Source organism: Simochromis diagramma, unplaced genomic scaffold (genome assembly GCF_900408965.1).
Source record: "Simochromis diagramma unplaced genomic scaffold, fSimDia1.1 OVJJ01000355.1, whole genome shotgun sequence".
NCBI classification, from domain to species: domain Eukaryota; kingdom Metazoa; phylum Chordata; class Actinopteri; order Cichliformes; family Cichlidae; genus Simochromis; species Simochromis diagramma.
The window spans coordinates 2,439,260-2,458,098 of record NW_024387174.1 but is presented as its reverse complement, the minus strand read 5'-3'; the positions used below and the strand labels follow the sequence as shown (position 1 = coordinate 2,458,098).

Genomic DNA, 18,839 nt, shown 5'->3' with positions numbered 1-18,839 from the left:
CTAATCGCAAAAAATAATCGGTGACTAGTTGACTATCAAAATAATCGTGTGTGGCAGCCCTAGTGGACAGTATATCAGAGATTAAAGCTGCTCGGCAGTTATGAAATTAGACCTTGTGTATGTCCCAGTACCAATATAAACAGTTAATAACATTTATAATTTTGCTGTTTTTACCCCCATGAAGGCCTTTTGTTACACTCAGCTCTTCTTTGCTGTGCCATCCAATTTAGAGGAGCCAGCCTTTGACACAAGAAGAGATGAGACTGTTTATGATGGTTTGAACCCAAAACCTTCTCTCTGTGAGGTGACCAGGCTAACTACTCTGTTTATCTGACTAATGCAGCTACACTTTGTACTCAGTCGGTCAGTGTTTGTTTTTCAAGCAGAAGCCGTTCCCGCACAGACTTTAACAGTTAATGACAGACCTGTGATGTTCTGGCTGTTCCCCAGCGGTTTGCACTGCACCTCATTTTTATTTATTTGAATTAACTTCACACAGAGGTGTCTGAGTTAGGCGTCTGTGGCTCTCCTGGTTTTACAGCAGCGTCTCATCTCACAGCTCCACACACATTTACCGGTCTGACACCTGGGACTTAGAAACACGTCTGCTGTTGATCAGCAAACAGCAGTCTGCTTGTAACAGTACATCCTATCAGGTGCGTAGTTTAAAACCAAAAATATCCACATAAACACTTCAGTTCTTTAAAATTTAATGACTTTGGGATCTTAAAAGATCACGACCATCCTGTTAGTGTGGTGGGTTAGCCAACACTAAACCCCGGGCCGCGTTCAGCAGGGTCGGATAATCTTCTGGAATAACTTGTGAGTAATCCTGTCGGGTCAGAGGAGCGTCTCTTTAGCTACATTTTCAAAAAAAATCCCTTTCATCAAATATTTCTGAGTGAGCACGATTCACAGCAGAGCTTTCAGACTCCAAGTGCCTTCTGACTTTAACAGTGATGATGTTTAAGAGTTTGTTGTGTCACACTGTGTGAGACGGGTTGAATGAAGTGTAAATCTGTGTCAGGCAGAACAAAGTGCAAATTTTAAGGTGTCAAATAATTTATCCTTAACGACTGTTACAGAATCACAAACGAATGAAGACGTCTTCTAATTATGAGGTTTAACTTCTGTGCTTGAGTTTTGCTGACAAATAACCTTTAATATCAATGTAATCCTTTTTTTTCTCAGAAGTATTTTGAAAAATGTCATTCATTTGAAGTTCTGTATAATCTTGTCCATCTTGTAAAAATCCATTATGCATTGTGGTGATTTATTTAATCTAAGTTTAAAACAAAGGTTTATTGTACAGTAACATCATATCTGAGCCGACTAACGAGCTGTGTTTCAGGTGTTTCTTTGTTTTTCCAAAGCATCATAAACAACTAAATTCATATATTGTATCATATTTGATATAACAGCAATCTTTTATATTTAAAAAATAAACATGTCGAAACTTTGACTTGGCTGCTGGTGGACTGTTTCTTGCTAGGTGGGAAAGTCTACCCAGGTTATTAATCTGGGTGTTCCAGGAGGCGACTCACCATCATTAGTGCTGACATGAGGCTGAAATCATTACAACAGAATAGCATTGTTGTCGTTCTATTACTGTTATCATTTATCTTTTTCAGGGTTGTGGGGCGACAGATAACCATTAGCACTCACATTCACACCTATGGGTAATTTAAAATCACCAATGAACCTAAATTAACCTAACCCCATGTCTTTGGAGTGTGGGAGGAAGCCGGAGACAATCCACACAAACAGGAAGAACCTGGCCAGGTGCAGGAGTGTGGTGGTTAGCTCTGGTGGCTCACAAACTAACCACCACACTCCTGCACCTGGCCAGGTTCTTCCAATGTGCTCGCCTATTATGTTATTCTATACAACAAAATATAGTGCAACTCTGTCACTGGCACAAAAGGTAATACTGTAAGTTTAAAAAGAAGATTAAAGATGAGATAAAGTAACACATTTAGGTTTTCTAGGAACATTGTAGAAATAATACTGCACAGTCAGTGCATCAATACTGAAACAAACTTTGTATAATATCACACGGGAGTCTTTTTAGACCTGCAGGCTCTTAAATATAGTTTTCTATAAAAGAGGAACATCACACACTAATGTGCAGTGCATTATGGGATGAGTAGCTCACTGTTAAACGATCGCAGATGTTTCTCCTTTATTTTTGTTTGTTTATTTATTTAGTTACTTATTTATTATTTTTAATTAAATGTTTTCTTATGGGCGCAGCTGGCTCTTTCTAAACCTTAAACTTCTTGATTTTCTGAAATATAAAATGTACTTTCACGGCCGAATCCCTTTAAAAAGTGGGAGCTCAGCGTGGAGCTCCAATAAAAACACGGGCACGGGCGGAACTACAGTTCACTCCCTTCTCTTCTGCCGGAACTCGACAGTGTGACACTCGGGTCGTAAACAGCAGCGGCGCAGGCGCTAGCAGCGTTAGCTGCTGGAGGCAGGATGTCTTCAGCTCAGTGTTTTCCTCCGGCTCATGAACTCTGTCAGGCGGATGTGGAGCGAACCTTCGTCCGCTGTCAGGAGGAGCTGCTGGACATCAGCTGGAAGCCTGAGATAAAGTTACACAGAATCGGTAAGAAACGATGACATGTTGCAGGGTTTTAGGGGTAGCAGGGAGCTGCAGGTTTTTCCCAAAGAGGAAAAAAATGGGAGAGAAACGCCAAATTACATACAACCCAAATCCCAAATAGCTGGCTGCTGTGAAAAATGTAAATAAAACCAGAATGCAATAGTCTGCACATCCCATAAACCCATATTTTATTCACAAAGAACACATCAAGTCTTTAAACTGAGAAATGGACAATTTTAAGACAAAATCATTTTTGACAGCTCAAAGAAAAGTTGGGAAGGGAGAAAGAAAAGGCTGGAAAATGGAGGTGGTACTAAGAAGAAACAGATGGAGGAACATTTTGTATCTAATTAGCTTAATTGGCAGCAGGTCAGAAATGATGCTGTCATGGAAATCACAGCATGGTCTCAGGAAAGCGTCCAGAAATCATGTCTGTGAGCAGTTTGCTGTAGCGTGATCCAGAAATGCTGCCAAAGCTCATTTAAAATGGACCGAGGGAGAATGAAAACCATTTTGGTCGAATGGTAATTTAATTTGAACACAATCGTCCTCAAGACTAAAGATGAAAATAACCATCAGTGTTCAGATCAAAAGCTTGCCTCTCTGATGTATGGAGGGAGATGACTCAGTGCTTGTGAAACTGGCAGCATCCACTTCTGGAAAGAATCCATCACTGCTGAAAGGTATATACAGACGAGCAGCAGAGAATGGATGAGGGAATTTGCTCTCATCCAGATGGCGTCTGTTTTTGGGAAGGCCTTGTGAATTTAGCAAGCTGATTCTAAACCATGCAAAAGGATGGAGCAGGACAACTCATGAAACATATGCTTGTTAAATTCAGTTGTGTAAATCCACAAAAAGCAGTAAACCTTGGATCAGCTGATCACAGCCTGTTCACAAAGAAATTCCACTGGAGCTCTCAACAGCAGTGGTGACTCTTTCCCTGAGCTGAGCCACTACAACCAATTTTAGGCTTTCACAGCCTGCTTAAATCCACTTTAACCTCCGACTGTACTCATTTTCCTGTCACCCCTTACTATGTAGGCAAAGGAAATTTTCCTTCTTTTTCTCTGCTCATTTTCTACTTGAGTGGTTTAAGCAGAGCACATTTATTAAGTTCACTTTAGTTAAAATTTTAAGTTTATCTTCTCATTGATTGATATTATTTTATTATTACATTACTTTAGCACAAGATTTAGGTAGCGTTGCAAAAAAGGAGCCCTTCCAAAGAGCTGCTTTATACTTGCGTACTTTACTATTATCATTAGATGCTGCATTCATTTATTTTTTTATTACACTCTGATTTAATACAGTGCAGAATCTTTGCTTTAGTCGTGTGTTGTGCAAACTCTGTCTCTGCCTTATTTACTTTAATTCCACATATGTTTGCACATGTTTCTACTGATCCAGTACCCAGCTTCTATTTCCTATCTAAATATAAAGAAATTGGTTTGGAGCTCTGCATTTACTGAGGCAATAGTATCGGTGACTTATGTGTTATGTAATCTGATCAACAGTTGGTTGTTGAATAACCAGGAAGGAAGAAACTTCACAAACTGACGTGTTGCAATGATGGCATCTTCTTACAACACCACGCTCAAATTCAGTGAGCTCTTTCAAACCAAACATTCTGTTGTTTGGTTTGAGGGCTGCTTGGCTAGATGCTTGATATTTCTACAGCTGTGGCAGCGGGACTGTAAACACCTGAGTTTAAAGATTAGCAGGTGTGGTCCTGTAGTATTGCCCATTTGGTGCATGTTTGGCCTGAAGTCTGTCGACACAAATCATTTGTTTAAACTAAAAGCATGTCGTGATTTTTTTTTTTCTTGTAAATTTCTGTGTTTAAAAGTTGTTAAAAAACAAAATGAGGCAGGATGTGAATTAAAAAAAACAACAAAAAAAACCCCACTATGACTTCACATCCTAAACATCTGTGTTTTGTATGGAAGAGAGACCAACTGAACTTAAAATGGAGACATGCAGTACTTTCATGTAATGCCAATTTATACTAAGGGTAACCCTTATTTAACCAGGTAAGTTATTAACAACAATCTTACTCACACTGCGGGCTGAGCAAAGGGCAAATCCTTGTGAGGAAGTGAGTAGAATTAAAAAGAAATATTCAAATTAAGAGCAGCAGAACACATTTCAAAACTCTCTCAAGGTAAAAACACTGTCCCTGCTGGTTTAAAAACATGTGGTTACATTCCCCAGAACGTAATCGTCACACTAGGAACTTTTCATGTGTCCGTTTGTCCCCTCAGATCTTCTGTGTGTCAGTCAGAATGAGGAAGAGGAGCTCTGTAACCAGGAGAGAAACTCCCGTCTGGACCAGGAGGATCCAGAACCTCCACAAATCAAAGAGGAAGAGGAAGAACTCTTCATCAGTCAGGAGGGAAAGCAGCTCCTACTAAAGGAGGAGATCGATACTTTTATGGTGACTCCTGCTTATGAGGACAGTGACCTCAGCGAGTCAGAATCAAACTGTGATCAGCTCCTCTCTCCCAGCTCTCCTGAAACTGAGAGCTTGAACGAAGGAAGCTTTGATGTAGCCTCAGGATCAACTAGAAATGCAGAGCTGAAACCAAAGCAGAGCCGTCACAGAAACAGTGACAGCAGTTTAGACTCTGTCAGTAAATGTGACGTTTGTGGGAAGGACTTTCAGGATGACGGGAACCAACACAGAACCTCAGAGAAGCCGTACGCTTGCAGCACCTGCGAGAAAGAGTTCTATCAGCTTTATATAATGAAGTATCACCAAAGTGGCATCGCAGAGGAGAAGCCGTTTTCTTGTGAAACATGCGGGAGAGGTTTCCGAGCTCGAGATAAAATGTTGATTCACATGAGAATCCACACAGGCGAGAAGCCCTACCTTTGTAATGCCTGTGGGAAAAGCTTTTCTCAGTCATCGGCGTTGAAACGGCATGCGTTAATTCACTCGGGAGAGAAGCCGTATTCCTGCAAAATATGTGGGAAAACCTTCTGTCAGAGTAGTGATTTGACCGTCCACAGCAGAATCCACACGGGTGACAAACCGCACATCTGTAAGAGCTGTGGGAGAAAGTTCTCTGACGCTTCAGCGTTCAAACGGCACACGGCGATCCACACGGGCGAGAAACCGTATTCCTGTAAACTGTGTGGAAACAGCTTCAGGCAGAGTGGCCATTTGCTGCGACACATGAAGATCCACACAGGCCAGAAGGACTACTCTTGTACAATATGTGGCAAAAGTTTCACTCAAAGCGGCGGTTTGAACGTCCACATGAGGATTCACAATAGATAGAGACCGTACTCTTGCAAAGTGTGGGAAAAGCTTCATCAATCGTCGTAACGTGTCTGCACTCATGAAAATATAAATTCGCAGGAGAAGGAGTCCTGCCGGACATGTGGGAAGAGTTTCACTCAGTGTTAGTTTAACAGCCCACAGACTCTCAGGAGGAAAGTCAGGCCTGTAATGTCTGAGTGGAAAATACGTCTGGGAACAGAAGTCGTTAAGTAGAGCTTTCAGTTTTTAAGCGATGTATAGCAGGCTGTGCTCGATGAAGCTGCCTGGGCCTGGATCAGCGTGTCAGACTGCACAATCAATCTTCGTCAAATTGTCCAGTAGATGTGGTGAATCTGTAATAAGTGCATTTCAGTTTTTATTGAATGGGTCTTATTGAAACGTGGATGTTTGTAAGGGCGTATGATGATGTCATGGATTCAGTGGGTTGTACTCTGAGGCCTGTACAACATTTAAAATGCTGTCAGTGTGCTTTCTGCAGGTAGATATAACGTTCAAACGATTTTCTGATGACTGCATTCTGTGTTACATCGCTCCTGTTTCACATAGTTTTATGTCTGTACAGAGCACGTTGTCTCAGCTTGTTCCTGTGTGCAGTGTTTGTGATTGGGACACGCAGCTGAGGCAATATTAGATGTAGACGTTGGATAACAATCATTCTTTTAGCACCAGTTACTCAGGTTCATTCACCTAACAGTAATTTATACTCCAAGTATCACCTGGTGTCATAATAGCAGTAATTGTATAACTTTGTTGTATTGCAAGGGTAACTGAAGCTACACAACAGGAGTGAAGGAGGTCAAAATGAAGAAGATCTTGTTAAATGTGTGAGGTGTTAATGTTTCATCTGAAATTAAGGACTTGAAAACCTCTGTTAATGTTTCTCTCTCCTGAACCTGCTGGAAGAACATGATGAACTGATAAGGACCACGGTTTACCCCACCTCTGTGTACTTAGAGGGCCTGTAACTCTGAAAATGCTTAAAGTACGAGTGTTGCATGGTTTATTTAAACGTACTGAACTATTGTACAGAAAAACTGATTATGAGTCAAGTGTGAAATTTTCCAGATTTTATATGAAATATAAATGATGTTGTTTGGTTTTACGTTATGTTTCCATCTGAGGCACCTGATTAAAATTTGCACATTGTAGTCAGCCTGTCTGTTTCTGTTTAACCATGGTTTAGTTCCTCCTGCTGGTCAAAGCCCAAAATTACATTTAAAAGTAATAAAAAGAATGAAAGATGCTGTGCATTATTAGCATCAGCCTGCATTTTAAACCAGCATTAAACAAATGTGAAAACACCTTTAGAGCTGTCTTTTTATTACCCTGACATGACTGTAAATGTTTTTAATGACAGAAACATGAAGTCTGACTGCTGCGAAGGTTTTCTGCTGCCAGAAGAATCGGATCAAAAAGATTAAATGTAAGTGAAAATCACGTGAGTCATAAAACTAAAACAAATTCCTGAAAGTCTGGATGGGCTGTAAAAATGTAAAAACAGGTCACATTACAATAGAACATAGAAAACATGTCAAATGTCCATCCATCCATTCGCTTCTGCTTATCCGGGGCCGGCTCAGCCTCAGCAGAGAAGCCCAGACCACGCTCTCCACCACCACCTCCTCCAGCTGGTCTCGGGGAACACCAAGGCGCCCTCAGGCCGGCCGTGTAAGTTCAAGTTCAGCTTGGTCTCTGTGCATGAGACCGTTCTGAAATACCAAAGGTCTCTGTGACGAAAAAGACATTTTTATAATGAGCATAAATGTAATGAAAACCTCGGGTTGTGGGTTGAATCACACACAGACCTTGTTTCATGAATCTGACACATTGTAAGGCAGGAAGAATATCACCAGTTCTTCACATGTGTCAAACAGGGTGCGTGAATCTAACAAAAGGCGCTGATTTCTTTTTCAATAAGCGACGGTCTCAGTTCCTCGTTCATTTTCTTGTCACGTCTCATTTTTATACCAAGAATTTGAGCTGCTGACATTTTAAATATTAGAAAAGTTAACAGCATGATGTTTAAATGTATTTTAGATATTTTCTAAAAACTGAAGACGGTATTTTCACAGAGATACACTGACTGAACTTTTCCAGTATTGACATCAGCACCTAGGAAATGATTTATTCATCACTATGAGGAAGAAACTGAATCGTTCTTTTATGTTCAAAGTAAGTAAAACAATAAATAAAAACAGGACTTTATTTCTTTGCAGTCGTCTTGTGAAACACAGAACAGCTCAGAGCTGAAAAAACTAGATCAGCCCACAGACTGAGCTGTTGTCAGGACACTTGACCCGGTTTCTGTCATCAGACTAATATCCAGTCCAAACACGGGGTTGGTGCATTCATAACTCCTCTAACAGCGCTCTGACTCTGGGTGATGGACATTTCAATCACAGATGATTTCTCCATCATCCGTGATTTGATGTTTCAGCTCTGTGGCGTCCCGCCTGGAAGCTTCCCCGTTCTCCACTCTGTGTTTCTCGTGTCGACCGGCAGGTTGCTGCTGCTTCTGAAACTTTTCCCACACATCCCGCAGGAAACGTCTTCCAGCCCATGCGAGTCCTCATGTGGACCTTCAAGCTGCCGCTCTGAGTGAACCGTTTCCCGCACAGTTAACAAGAATACAGCTTCTCCTCTGCGTGGACTCTCATGATCCTCTCGAAGGGCATCATGAAGCTGAACCTCTTCAGATTTTTTTTCTCCAGATGTAGTTTCTCCCACATGTAGATTCTCACGTGGCTCGCTACGCTCGAGTGATTTTGGAGACACTTCCTGCATGTTTTGCAAGTATGCAGCTTCACACCGGTGTGGATCCTCAGGCGAGCATTTAAATCGCTGTTCTGACTGAAACCCTTCCCACAGGAGCACAGTTTCTGTGACAAACTCATCAGGAAATTATTTACTGAGGTCAGAGGTCAAGAGAAGAGCAGGTTCATTTTCTTGCTTCCTTTTGCATGTGAGGAGGCGCCCCCTGCTGTCTATTAGTCAAAACAACATTTCAATCTGAGCTTCAGAAGCTCCTCATAAAGCTGCTGAGTGCCCAACGAACGATGAGCTGTTTCTCACATGGAGGCCACAGCAAAACATCTGTAAACATCTGGGCTTAGTGATGAAACAGCAGGAGACGCCATGTTTGACTTAAGCGCTCGCGAGTGCGATGAAGGATCCCAGAGAGCCGACTGTTGGTTTGTGAATCATTTATTAAAGAAAACGTCCAGAACTCGAGTGTCACTTTAAAAAACCTGAACAAGGAAAAGATGACAAAACATCTTCAAAACATCAGACGTATCAATCTATGTACAACTAGTGCATTTATACATGATTAATAAAATAAAGAAAGCTGAAAGGACATGCACAGTTACTCAGTAACAAACTCATTTAGAATTTAGAGCTTCGGTCTTTAATTCACCTCGTTTATTAAAACAAAAGAAAAAAAGAACGGAATATTTACAATTTGTTTCTAATCTGTTAGTATTGACATCAGGAACTACACACGTGGTGCAAACGTGTAAGCTTTTCCTCCAGGACCACAAAGAAACTCAAAGATGGCCTCACAGCTCGCTCTGTTAGTCTGCATTTATAGACTTGGTCGAAAGTTTTTTTTACTGGCACAAATTTGCTGTTTTACATGATTTTATGATGTAATCGAGAACCATCGGGAACATTTCACACGTTTAAAAGAATTTTATTGCCAAATAAATCAAATGTATGTAAATCCCAGGAGTTTCCTGGTCACAGATCCAAAATGTTCATTTGATTCTCCTCCGAGCGACTTGGTATCACTTTCTTGTGATATGCTGGAAAACGTTCAGCTGGTCATCGACTGACAGTTAGTTTGGTCAAACCTTAAAAAGCAGGTGGAAGAGCAGAAGCTCACAAACTGATCCTGGAGCTGTGATAAAGCAGGAACAATCAGGATTTGACCCAGAAGCTGAGCTGCAGCACACGTTGCCTCTGCAAACACCGACTCGTTCAGCAGTTTATTTGCAAATAAAAATCTTTGAAACGTATGAAATGCTTGTGACTGACTTCGAAACATATTTTTCCCCAAAGATATTCGTGCAGCTTTCTTGCAGCCTGAAACACACGTTTGCTGTATTTCTGTGACATTTAGTGCAAATCTTGCTTGAACACAACTTCTTGTGTGGAGTGACAGTTTACAACCTACAACTATGTGTCACACGTGTGCAGCTTCACGTGTGCGGATCCTGGGAAGCTTCAGCATTTGGGACTTTTTCATAAAGTTTTTTTTTACCCACTTCACATTTTGCAGACTTTTTTATGCTGACTCTTGGACGTGTGAGAGTTTTCTACAGTTTCTTTCATTGCCTTTCTTCTGCGCTTCCTTCTTTGTTTCTCGTCCACGCTTTGCGGCTGATCCTGACCTCACGTGCTTGCTTCCTATCAGACTCCAGTTTGGGGAGCTGTGAAAGAGAATCTGGCCATCGTTTGGTTCCTGTTCTCTATGTTCCTCATAAACAGGAGTCACCACAAAGCTCTCGGTGTGACGCTTCAGTGCCGACTGCACTCCCTCCCTCCTGAGTTTGTGCTGTTCTTTGATCTGTGGACGCTTTGGTTCTTGCTGATTGGACAACAGTTTCTTGTGTTTTTGTTTAACATGAGGAGGCCCTGGTTCCTCCTGGTTCAGGCTGCAGTTCCTCTCCTGGTTACAGAGACGCTTTTTAGGAAGAACCTTCTCTGCTGCAGTGACGTGGAGCTGTGGGTGGTCTGCAGGGACAAGATAAATGTTAGTAACAGTCCATAAATAAGCACAGAGTACAATCCTGACCTAGCAGGTGATTTAAACTTCTGTGTTGGTGTTTGAGACCTTGTGGTCGCGTCTCGTGTGTCATATAAGCTGTGCCAGCCGTCAGAAGCAAATAAAATGCCAGGGCATTATTCTGCCTCCCTCCCTACTCTGCTGGCAAAATTTTAAGAGGTAAACATGTTTGACATATTCTTCCACATCTTTGTAAATGCTCTTGTGTCCATTCCAACAGACAAGCTCCCTCCATTCTGTCAACTGTTGAAAAAGTAGCTGGAAGTTCACAGGAGGAACTGATGTGACTTGGGTTTCAGAGAGATCTGGTTATAACGTACCTGCAGAGTAGATTTAATACAGTACAGAGTACAAGTACAGATCAGCTAAGTGCAGGTACTAGTTTCCTTCTGATCCAATTTCACAAACCAAACACACACAAAAATACAAAAGTCCTAATGGCACTTTTCTACTCTATAACATGTCTCTTCACCCATTCTGTCACACACATTTTTTTATGCACCTATCCAACAGTCAGCAGCTCAGGTTCAGTATCCTGCCCACAGACACTCTGGAGCAGAGGGAACCCCCAACCTTCTGGTCAGCAGGTGAGCTGCTGAGCTACACCACCCAGCTGTGCTGTATCATCACTACAAGTCTGGCGTTAGAAGCTGTGACAGACTCGGTGAGTTACGGTGATTTCTACAAGTGTACAGACCTGAGGAGCCCGCTACCGCTAACCAGCCGGAGCCACGTTACCTGCCTGTGGGCATGCTGAGCCGTCAGCGTCTCTGCTGCTCTGACCTCAGTCTGATCTTTCTAAAAGCTGAAGGTGTCTGCTTTTAACTCCACATTTCTCATATTATTGTTATCATTATTATTATTACTATTGTTACTTTGGTCTGCGAGGATGACATGAAGAGCTCGGAGCTCCCGCAGGCTCACACTCATTCATCCCGGTTAGCCTACCGATCCTCTGAAGCTTGATCTCCGGCTTCCAGAAGCTCTCCAGCAGCCTGCGCTGCCGCTCGATGTCCTGCTCGTATTTGACGATCGTGTTTTCAAACACCGTGAAAATTTCATCCACGGCGGCAGACAGCCGCTCGTTGACAAAGTTTATCAGAAACTCCACTGTGGACATTTTTACTTTCGATTAAACGATCAGCACAAGTCCTTCTACAGTTCCGGATTCTCCTGAATCTGCTTCCGCTGTGTGCTGCACCATTAAAGGTTCTGAATGAAGCTGAGACGTTTTTTAAAGTTCCGCTCTCGGTAAATTACTGCCAAACGTTATTTCTTACATAATAATAATAAGAATAGTTATTATTGTTGTTTTTTATTATTTTATTATTGTTTTTTTATTTTTTATTTTTTTGTACTGGCACAGTTATTGAAAGTAAGTAATCGCAGGCCGCCATCATTTCCATTTTCACTGTATAATATGGTCTTATACCATAATCTGACAGCGTGTTTATTTGTTTGATGTCGCTGTCACGGTGTCATGTCACTTGTCTTTTAAAGACTTACTAAAAATCATCACTGCGACATTTATAAGATTTACAGCTTATCATGTATGTGTCACGTGTCATGTCACCTGAGCAGCCATCACAGCAGCTCTTACTGCCATCGTGTAAACCTTCTCCTTCAGTCACAAATCATCCACCCACTCCACTCTGCCTGCTTCTTCTTAAAGTGTCAGTAATACATATACAACAATAACAGTTTAATCATTAATTTCTTTAATAAATAAATAAATCCCCCCCCCCCCCCCCCAAAAAAAATAAAATAAAAATAAAAATAAAAAAAATAATAAAAAATTAAGAACAATGAAACGATGACTTTACCTGCTCGCATCGACTCTTTTCATCCACATAATTTGTTTTGGGGATCATTTTCTGAAAAGAGGATCAAAAACAAACAATAAGGAGAAAATAAAGCAAAGTAAGCAGATGAAATTGACCGAATATTATTTTTTTTATTTTATTTTGTTTGCATTGTAGTAAATTAAGATGATAAATAAATAAAAATATGATGAGGTGAAGTCATTGTTTCATTCATTTTAAGTTTTTTTTTAAGTAAAGTAAGTACTGGTGCATGAAGCCTGATAGAAGTTAATATAAATTTAAAAGTACAAATCCAAACAAAAAAAATTACAGAATTATTTATGGCATTAACGCGTGCAATATTTATACAATACAGATGCTTATTTTTTATATGTAATTTATCTGTAATTAAAATTATCATTTCAATCTTTATGCAAACAAACCCAGTTCCAAAAACATATAAAAACAATAATAATAAAATAAAATGAAAATCAAATATTCATCTATTTTAGTCATGGATATGAGCAGCTTTAAGACCCAGAGCAGAGCGGCTGTCAGCAGCATTGTGGTGTGTGCGCTGTTCTGTGTGTGGTGTCAGTGTGCGGGTCAGAACAGCTCCGGGTCATCATGAGGAGGCCTGAACAGACCGGAGCAGTCTGAGCTCTCCTGTCAGCACGAAGCGAACATGGCGCGTCTTTAAAGCACAAACTGAGCGCGAAGGAGCCTGAAGATCAGCCGCACGTGAGTCACGGCGTCCTTGTGTTCAGCGAGTGTGAGGCGTTCACTGCCTGCTGTTTCTGTAGGTTAACTGAACATCTTAAATCTCTGTCACTGGGGCCACAGAGAATATTTAATGTCTGTACTTTTATTATATTATTGAGATGACATATGCCAAGTAAAATGCTTCAACTAAGATTTATTTTCTTTGTGAATCATCAATAGGTTAAATGATTACATTTATTTTATTTGAACAAAGTGATTAAAAATCCTGTAGCGTGAGCTGATATCCTGACGTGTACTTTATCCAGCTTTTATTTACAGAAATGTGAAACAAGGAAAAGCAAAAGAATCTCATATGTGATCCAGTGAATAAGGTCCTGATTAATCTTGCAAATATATTTTTCATCAATACATTAAATGTGTTATTATTTATACCACTACCACTACAAAGCGCTTTATATGGTAACAGCAGAAGCTGTACAATACAATATTAGAGGTAATCAAACAATCCTCTGTGAGAAACACATGAAGAACAATGAGAAAAAAGAAACTGTAGGAGAGAGAAGACACCTGTATGCATTTAAATAATAACTAAAAGTAAAGAATGAATGTCGTTCCTTTTAGTTTTACTTTTAGGAGGTAGTCAGAGTGGATGGACGGGTGTAGCCTTGAACTCTGTGACAGAGTCAGAGACTAACTAATCATTTTCTCAGTGTTAAATAGACTGCTGAACCCGACACCGCTCTCTCTCCAGGCACTAGTTACCTGTGAGCCTCACTGACAGTGTAAGGAAGCCCACGAGGGTCAGTTCTTCCACAGCCTGGCCAGGATGTTGCAGCTGTGTAAAGTCACCAACGCTCTGTTCATCAGTAACGCCCGCTCAGCCTGCAGCGACGAGCTCATCCAGCAGGAGGCGGTGACGCTCTGCATCAACGTGTCCAAGCAGCAGCCGTTTCCCTCCAGCAGCATCACCAAGCTGCAGATACCCGTCTACGACGACCCCAACGAGGACCTGTACAGCCACTTTGACCGCTGTGCCGACGCCATCCAGAAGGAGGCGAACCGCGGCGGACGCAGCGTCGTCTACTGTAAGAACGGACGCAGCCGCTCGGCCACGATCTGCATCGCCTACCTGATGAAGCACCGCAAACTGTCCCTGACAGACGCCTTACAGGTGAGGATCTATCCCACCCTGCTCTACTTTACTTTTTGTACAGGTTACAACTTTGGCATCTGGTGTTAGTGATGAACTTTGTCCACCCTCCACAGACCCCGAGCTCCTCCTGCTGACTGTGAGGCAGATTATAAATGTGACACTTTGTTTATTGGAAAATAAACTGCACATTGATTAAACAAACTGCTGAGTTTGTTCACTCTTAGAGGAGCTGCTAGGTTCCATAAATACTGTTCTCACTCCCGAGACGTAACATCTCGACGTTTTGTCACGTCCCGCAGCGGACCATGAGAACGCGAAAGGTGACCTTCCACGTTCTTATGGTCCGCACCGGGTTATGGATGAAATCCAGTGGAATGACGCTCCCGCGGTAATAGACGTTCCAGCCATGTATTCCAGCCCTATACCTAACCTTCTCCCTAAGTCTAACCATAACTTTATTCCTAACTTTAACCAGCACTTTAATGGCGTTAAATAGTGTTTTCCCAAGAGATTTGAAGAAAATGAACAAAGATGTGTAGATTGAGTCCAAACGGTTGTCATATTTCCTCATTTTTCCAATCTCGTCATTTAGGAATGTGTTGGGTGCCTTGAAAACGTAATATGTTGACGATTTGTCACCTAGCATTACGCTTTGGGAGTGAGAACGTGCTGATAAATAATGATCAAGTCTTCAAATGAAGGTCTGAGGACTGAAAGAGTAATAGAGTGAACACAAGTCACAGAAAAAGTGCTGAACTTTTGGTTGCTTCAGAGTTTTTCACACATACAGTTTTTGTTTATCATTTAATAAGTATTATTTTGCAGATTTTAAAATACCAATCATCCTATTTATAAGTCTCACTGTGCTTTGAGCCGTCTAAATCAGCCCAATCCTGCTGCATGAAGGTCAAAAATGTGGAGGACTGAGCTCAACCTGCAGCTGAGAGGTTTGTTTTCTGACCCTGAAGCTTTTATTATCCAAAGTGCCCTTGAACACAACACTGAAAGATGAGCTGCACACTGAGCGTTGCTATATTCATGCTCAGAAGGGACAAATACAACAAATCAGCCCTTCTCTGAAGGCTGACACCCCTGATCCTGTTTTGTGCTGCAGATTTGGCTCAAATGAAAAAGAAAAAATGTTATTTTAATTAATTATATTTACCGACCTATATTCATAACATTAACTATCTGTTTAACCCCAACAACAGAAACACATCTTTGTTTAATGTCTTTTTTGCTTTTTGTACCGTAAAATTACAATTTCTTTGGAAAAAATTGTTGAAAAACAGCATAAATACTTTAAAAAATCTTCCACATCTTGTTGTGTTGAGAAGAAGCTGAATTTATGCATTATCTATTTATTAATCATCATTTCTTTTTATTATTAATTTATATTTAGAGTTTAAATTAGATGTTATATTGTTCACTAAAATATTTTCCCACAGTTTCTTCGATAACTTCAAACATTAAATGAGTTTTATGATTTGACAGAAATGAAGGACTGAAGTTTTGCAAACGTTATGACAGGTAATGGAAAAAAATATGTCCATAAAACAAATAACAGAAAACAGGAAAAATTTTATGAAATACAAAAATATTTAGAAAATATTAAAATAAATTGTAAAGTACAGAAATACAAATCATGCAGAGCAACCACAGATCCTTAGAAGCAACCAGAGCTCGTCACTGTTCATTTCACTTTTCCCAGAAAGTCAAGACGGCTCGTCACGTGATCGACCCGAACCCCGGCTTCATGTCTCAGCTGCAGAGATACGAAGAGGAGCTGAAGCGGAGACGAGGAAAGTCCTGATCCTTCTTACAAAACTCAGAGTCCGCAGCTGAAAACAGAAGCAGTGCTGAAGCTTCTTCACCTCCGTCCTCCTCTTCTGCAGGATTTTACACGCCGTCACTTTAATTAAGGCTTAGATGAATGAATTAACCTCTAGATTACGGCCTGTTTTTAAAAAGAAGTCCCAACAAATATGTATTGAACTTATTTTAATGTTAGGATACTGAAGATATCTGAGTGTCTAAAATGTGACCTGATAAAAACAATATTTAAGGAAAGTTTTATTACAAAACTGAACAAGTGGAGCTGATGAGAAAAAGTATAGAAAGTTTTAAAATCAAGTCAAATAACATAAGAAGACAAATTAACTATAAAATTTGAACTAAGCTGAAGTGAAGGTGGAACTGTTACCTCCTAAATGTACTGAATATACACGCTACATGATGTTCATCTACAGAAAACGAGGCTCATTTACTGTACGTAATCACAATAACATTATTTCTTTTATAAACCTTTACTTTGTTACAAAGCACTTACAGAAAAAACAGACAGGACAACATTTGTACCAAGTTTGTGGAAAATAAAAGATGAAGACATCAAAAAGAGCGAAAATGTGGTTTATATCTAAAAGTTCAAAATATGAACTAAGAAGTATATTTATTATCCAATTATCAGTTACGATCTATCAGGTTGCTGCTCACTGTTGGTTTCACTATTGATTACTTTGCAGCCAATACTTCTATTTAAATTAAAATAAAATACTTTAAACCATAATTGGCAACAAAATAGTATAAAAACTGATTATTTTTATGCTTGTCCTCTCAGTGGTTCACTAATCATAAGAAAATCAAAAAGAATGATTATTTTCTGTCTAAACACTCAGTTTTCTTTTCTTGTCCAAGTCTGAGCACACGTGGCTGCAGTCCCACCTTTTACCTCTAGGTGGAATCACTTACACAGAAAATAATGCAGACCCGTGAACACGTGACGAGTCAGGCTCCTCTTTAATTTGATCTGAAACATTAAAAAAATCCACAAAGAAGCTCAGGGATGATAATAAACCGTGACGTGAGATTTCGATCTTCATCAGCGTCTCTCTTGTGAACCTGATTAAATGAGAACTCACCTGGATTTTATTCTGACAGGATGTAACCTTAGGAGGCTATCTCACTGATCCTAGGTCAGTTTCACTGTAGAGCACGGATGATGTTACACTGAGAGTTTCAGTTAAGATGCGATAATATGGAGCTTTCCAGGTACTTAAGCCTCTCCTGTTATAACTTGTTAAATTCACACAAAACCTTTTACATTTATTATTTGTAAAAGAATTATTTCCCAGGAGGCTCCAATTTAACTTCACCTGAGATTTAATTTGAACTTAGGTTAACATATGCCAACGTGGAATTGTTCATTTAAACAAGTGAAAAGCTGTAATTTTCCAGAACAGAAATCTTTAAACTTTTTATGTTGTCATAGTAAAGTCAAAGATTGTTACAAGTTAGAGATCTGAAAGCTTTTTAGTTTAAATCACCTTATAAAACTGATAATAATGTCGAGATCAAGTAACAGTTTATATTAATATTCTATGAATCAGCCTCTGAATGATACACGGGAAAAACATTTTCCTGGACATGAACAGGAAAGCAACATGTTCCTGGTCTTTTATATTTAATTAAACAAAAAAACAAAAAGAAAGAAAGAAGATTAATTATTAATCTAAAAAAAGCACAAAATCTTGAAACTGGGCATAAAAACAAAAGAACACAAACAAAAATGTTTTGCCTTAAAGAGCCACTGAATTATTAATTGTCAGTTTTTTTAATGCTCCATCAAATGTCTTAAAGCTCTGTAAATATACAACATATTAAATACTCAGGTTAAAATAGTAGAAAAGAAACAAACATATTCAAGTACTTATGTGGGAAACTGTCTGAATTTGTAACATTTTGGCAGCTTATTAAGTCTGAACGATCTCGTCATGTAAAACATGTAAGTCTGTGAAATTCAGCAGTTTTATATGTTAAATGTGTTCTGTGAGTTTTAATGCTGCTTCTGGTTAATAATTATCTTTTAATAAACAAAACAAAAAACCTTGTGAAAATCTTTGGTGTCTGCAGAGTCTTACTGTTGATCTCAGGTGTGCCATTTGAATCTAAAAGCAATGATTTTATTTGCACAGATATTATTTAAACCACCTGTGACCTCAGTTTTTATTGTAATGAGTCTATAATTATAAAAGCAAACAGATGTCTGTGTTAGCTAAAAGGTGTTACCATAACAGGCGCTTAAAGAAATAATCCTGCCCTGCCTCTTTAAGACCAGGCTGCTGTAAACAATAGTTTGTGAGAAAATAAAAATAAAGTTAAATGTTGATCACTCAAAAATGAGCTCTGTGGTTATTGTCTACAATATGTTGGCCGAGGTTTAACTTTATGTTTTATTCCTGTCCTGAGATGTGTTTGTTTCTGAAGCTGAAGTAAAAAACACTGCAAACCACATTATTTGATTAAAAATACTCCAAAGACACAACTAAGGCTCACAGTTGTTAGTCTAGTGATCGTGGCTCAAGAGTTGGCAGTTCGTCTTGTAATCGGAAGGTTGCCGGTTCGAGCCCCGGCTCGGACAGTCTCGGTCGTTGTGTCCTTGGGCGAGACACTTCACCTACTGGTGTTGGCCAGAGGGGCCGATG

General features: G+C 39.9%; 2 protein-coding genes across 5 annotated transcripts; one reads left to right on the top strand and one right to left on the bottom strand.

The window, feature by feature from the left end:
- Positions 1 to 2,260: 2,260 nt before the first annotated feature.
- dusp28 (dual specificity phosphatase 28) lies at positions 2,261 to 18,540 on the top strand. Of its 4 annotated transcripts, XM_040049451.1 has the most exons (4): positions 2,261 to 2,611; positions 7,252 to 7,317; positions 13,957 to 14,376; positions 16,070 to 18,540. In XM_040049451.1, exons 3-4 carry the CDS (start codon positions 14,032 to 14,034, stop codon positions 16,169 to 16,171), a joined length of 447 nt encoding a protein of 148 aa, XP_039905385.1. In that variant the 5' UTR covers positions 2,261 to 2,611; positions 7,252 to 7,317; positions 13,957 to 14,031; the 3' UTR covers positions 16,172 to 18,540. The 4 variants fall into 4 exon arrangements, with proteins under 4 accessions (XP_039905385.1, XP_039905387.1, XP_039905386.1 ...); XM_040049452.1 differs by lacking the exons at positions 2,261 to 2,611; positions 7,252 to 7,317; positions 16,070 to 18,540 and adding exons at positions 12,943 to 13,223; positions 14,472 to 14,872; XM_040049450.1 differs by lacking the exons at positions 2,261 to 2,611; positions 7,252 to 7,317 and adding an exon at positions 12,950 to 13,223.
- LOC120744846 lies at positions 9,083 to 11,882 on the bottom strand. Its single transcript, XM_040049448.1, has 2 exons — positions 11,629 to 11,882; positions 9,083 to 10,628 (listed from the first exon to the last, which is right to left on the bottom strand). Exons 1-2 carry the CDS (start codon positions 11,798 to 11,800, stop codon positions 10,180 to 10,182), a joined length of 621 nt encoding a protein of 206 aa, XP_039905382.1. The 5' UTR covers positions 11,801 to 11,882; the 3' UTR covers positions 9,083 to 10,179.
- Positions 18,541 to 18,839: the final 299 nt, after the last annotated feature.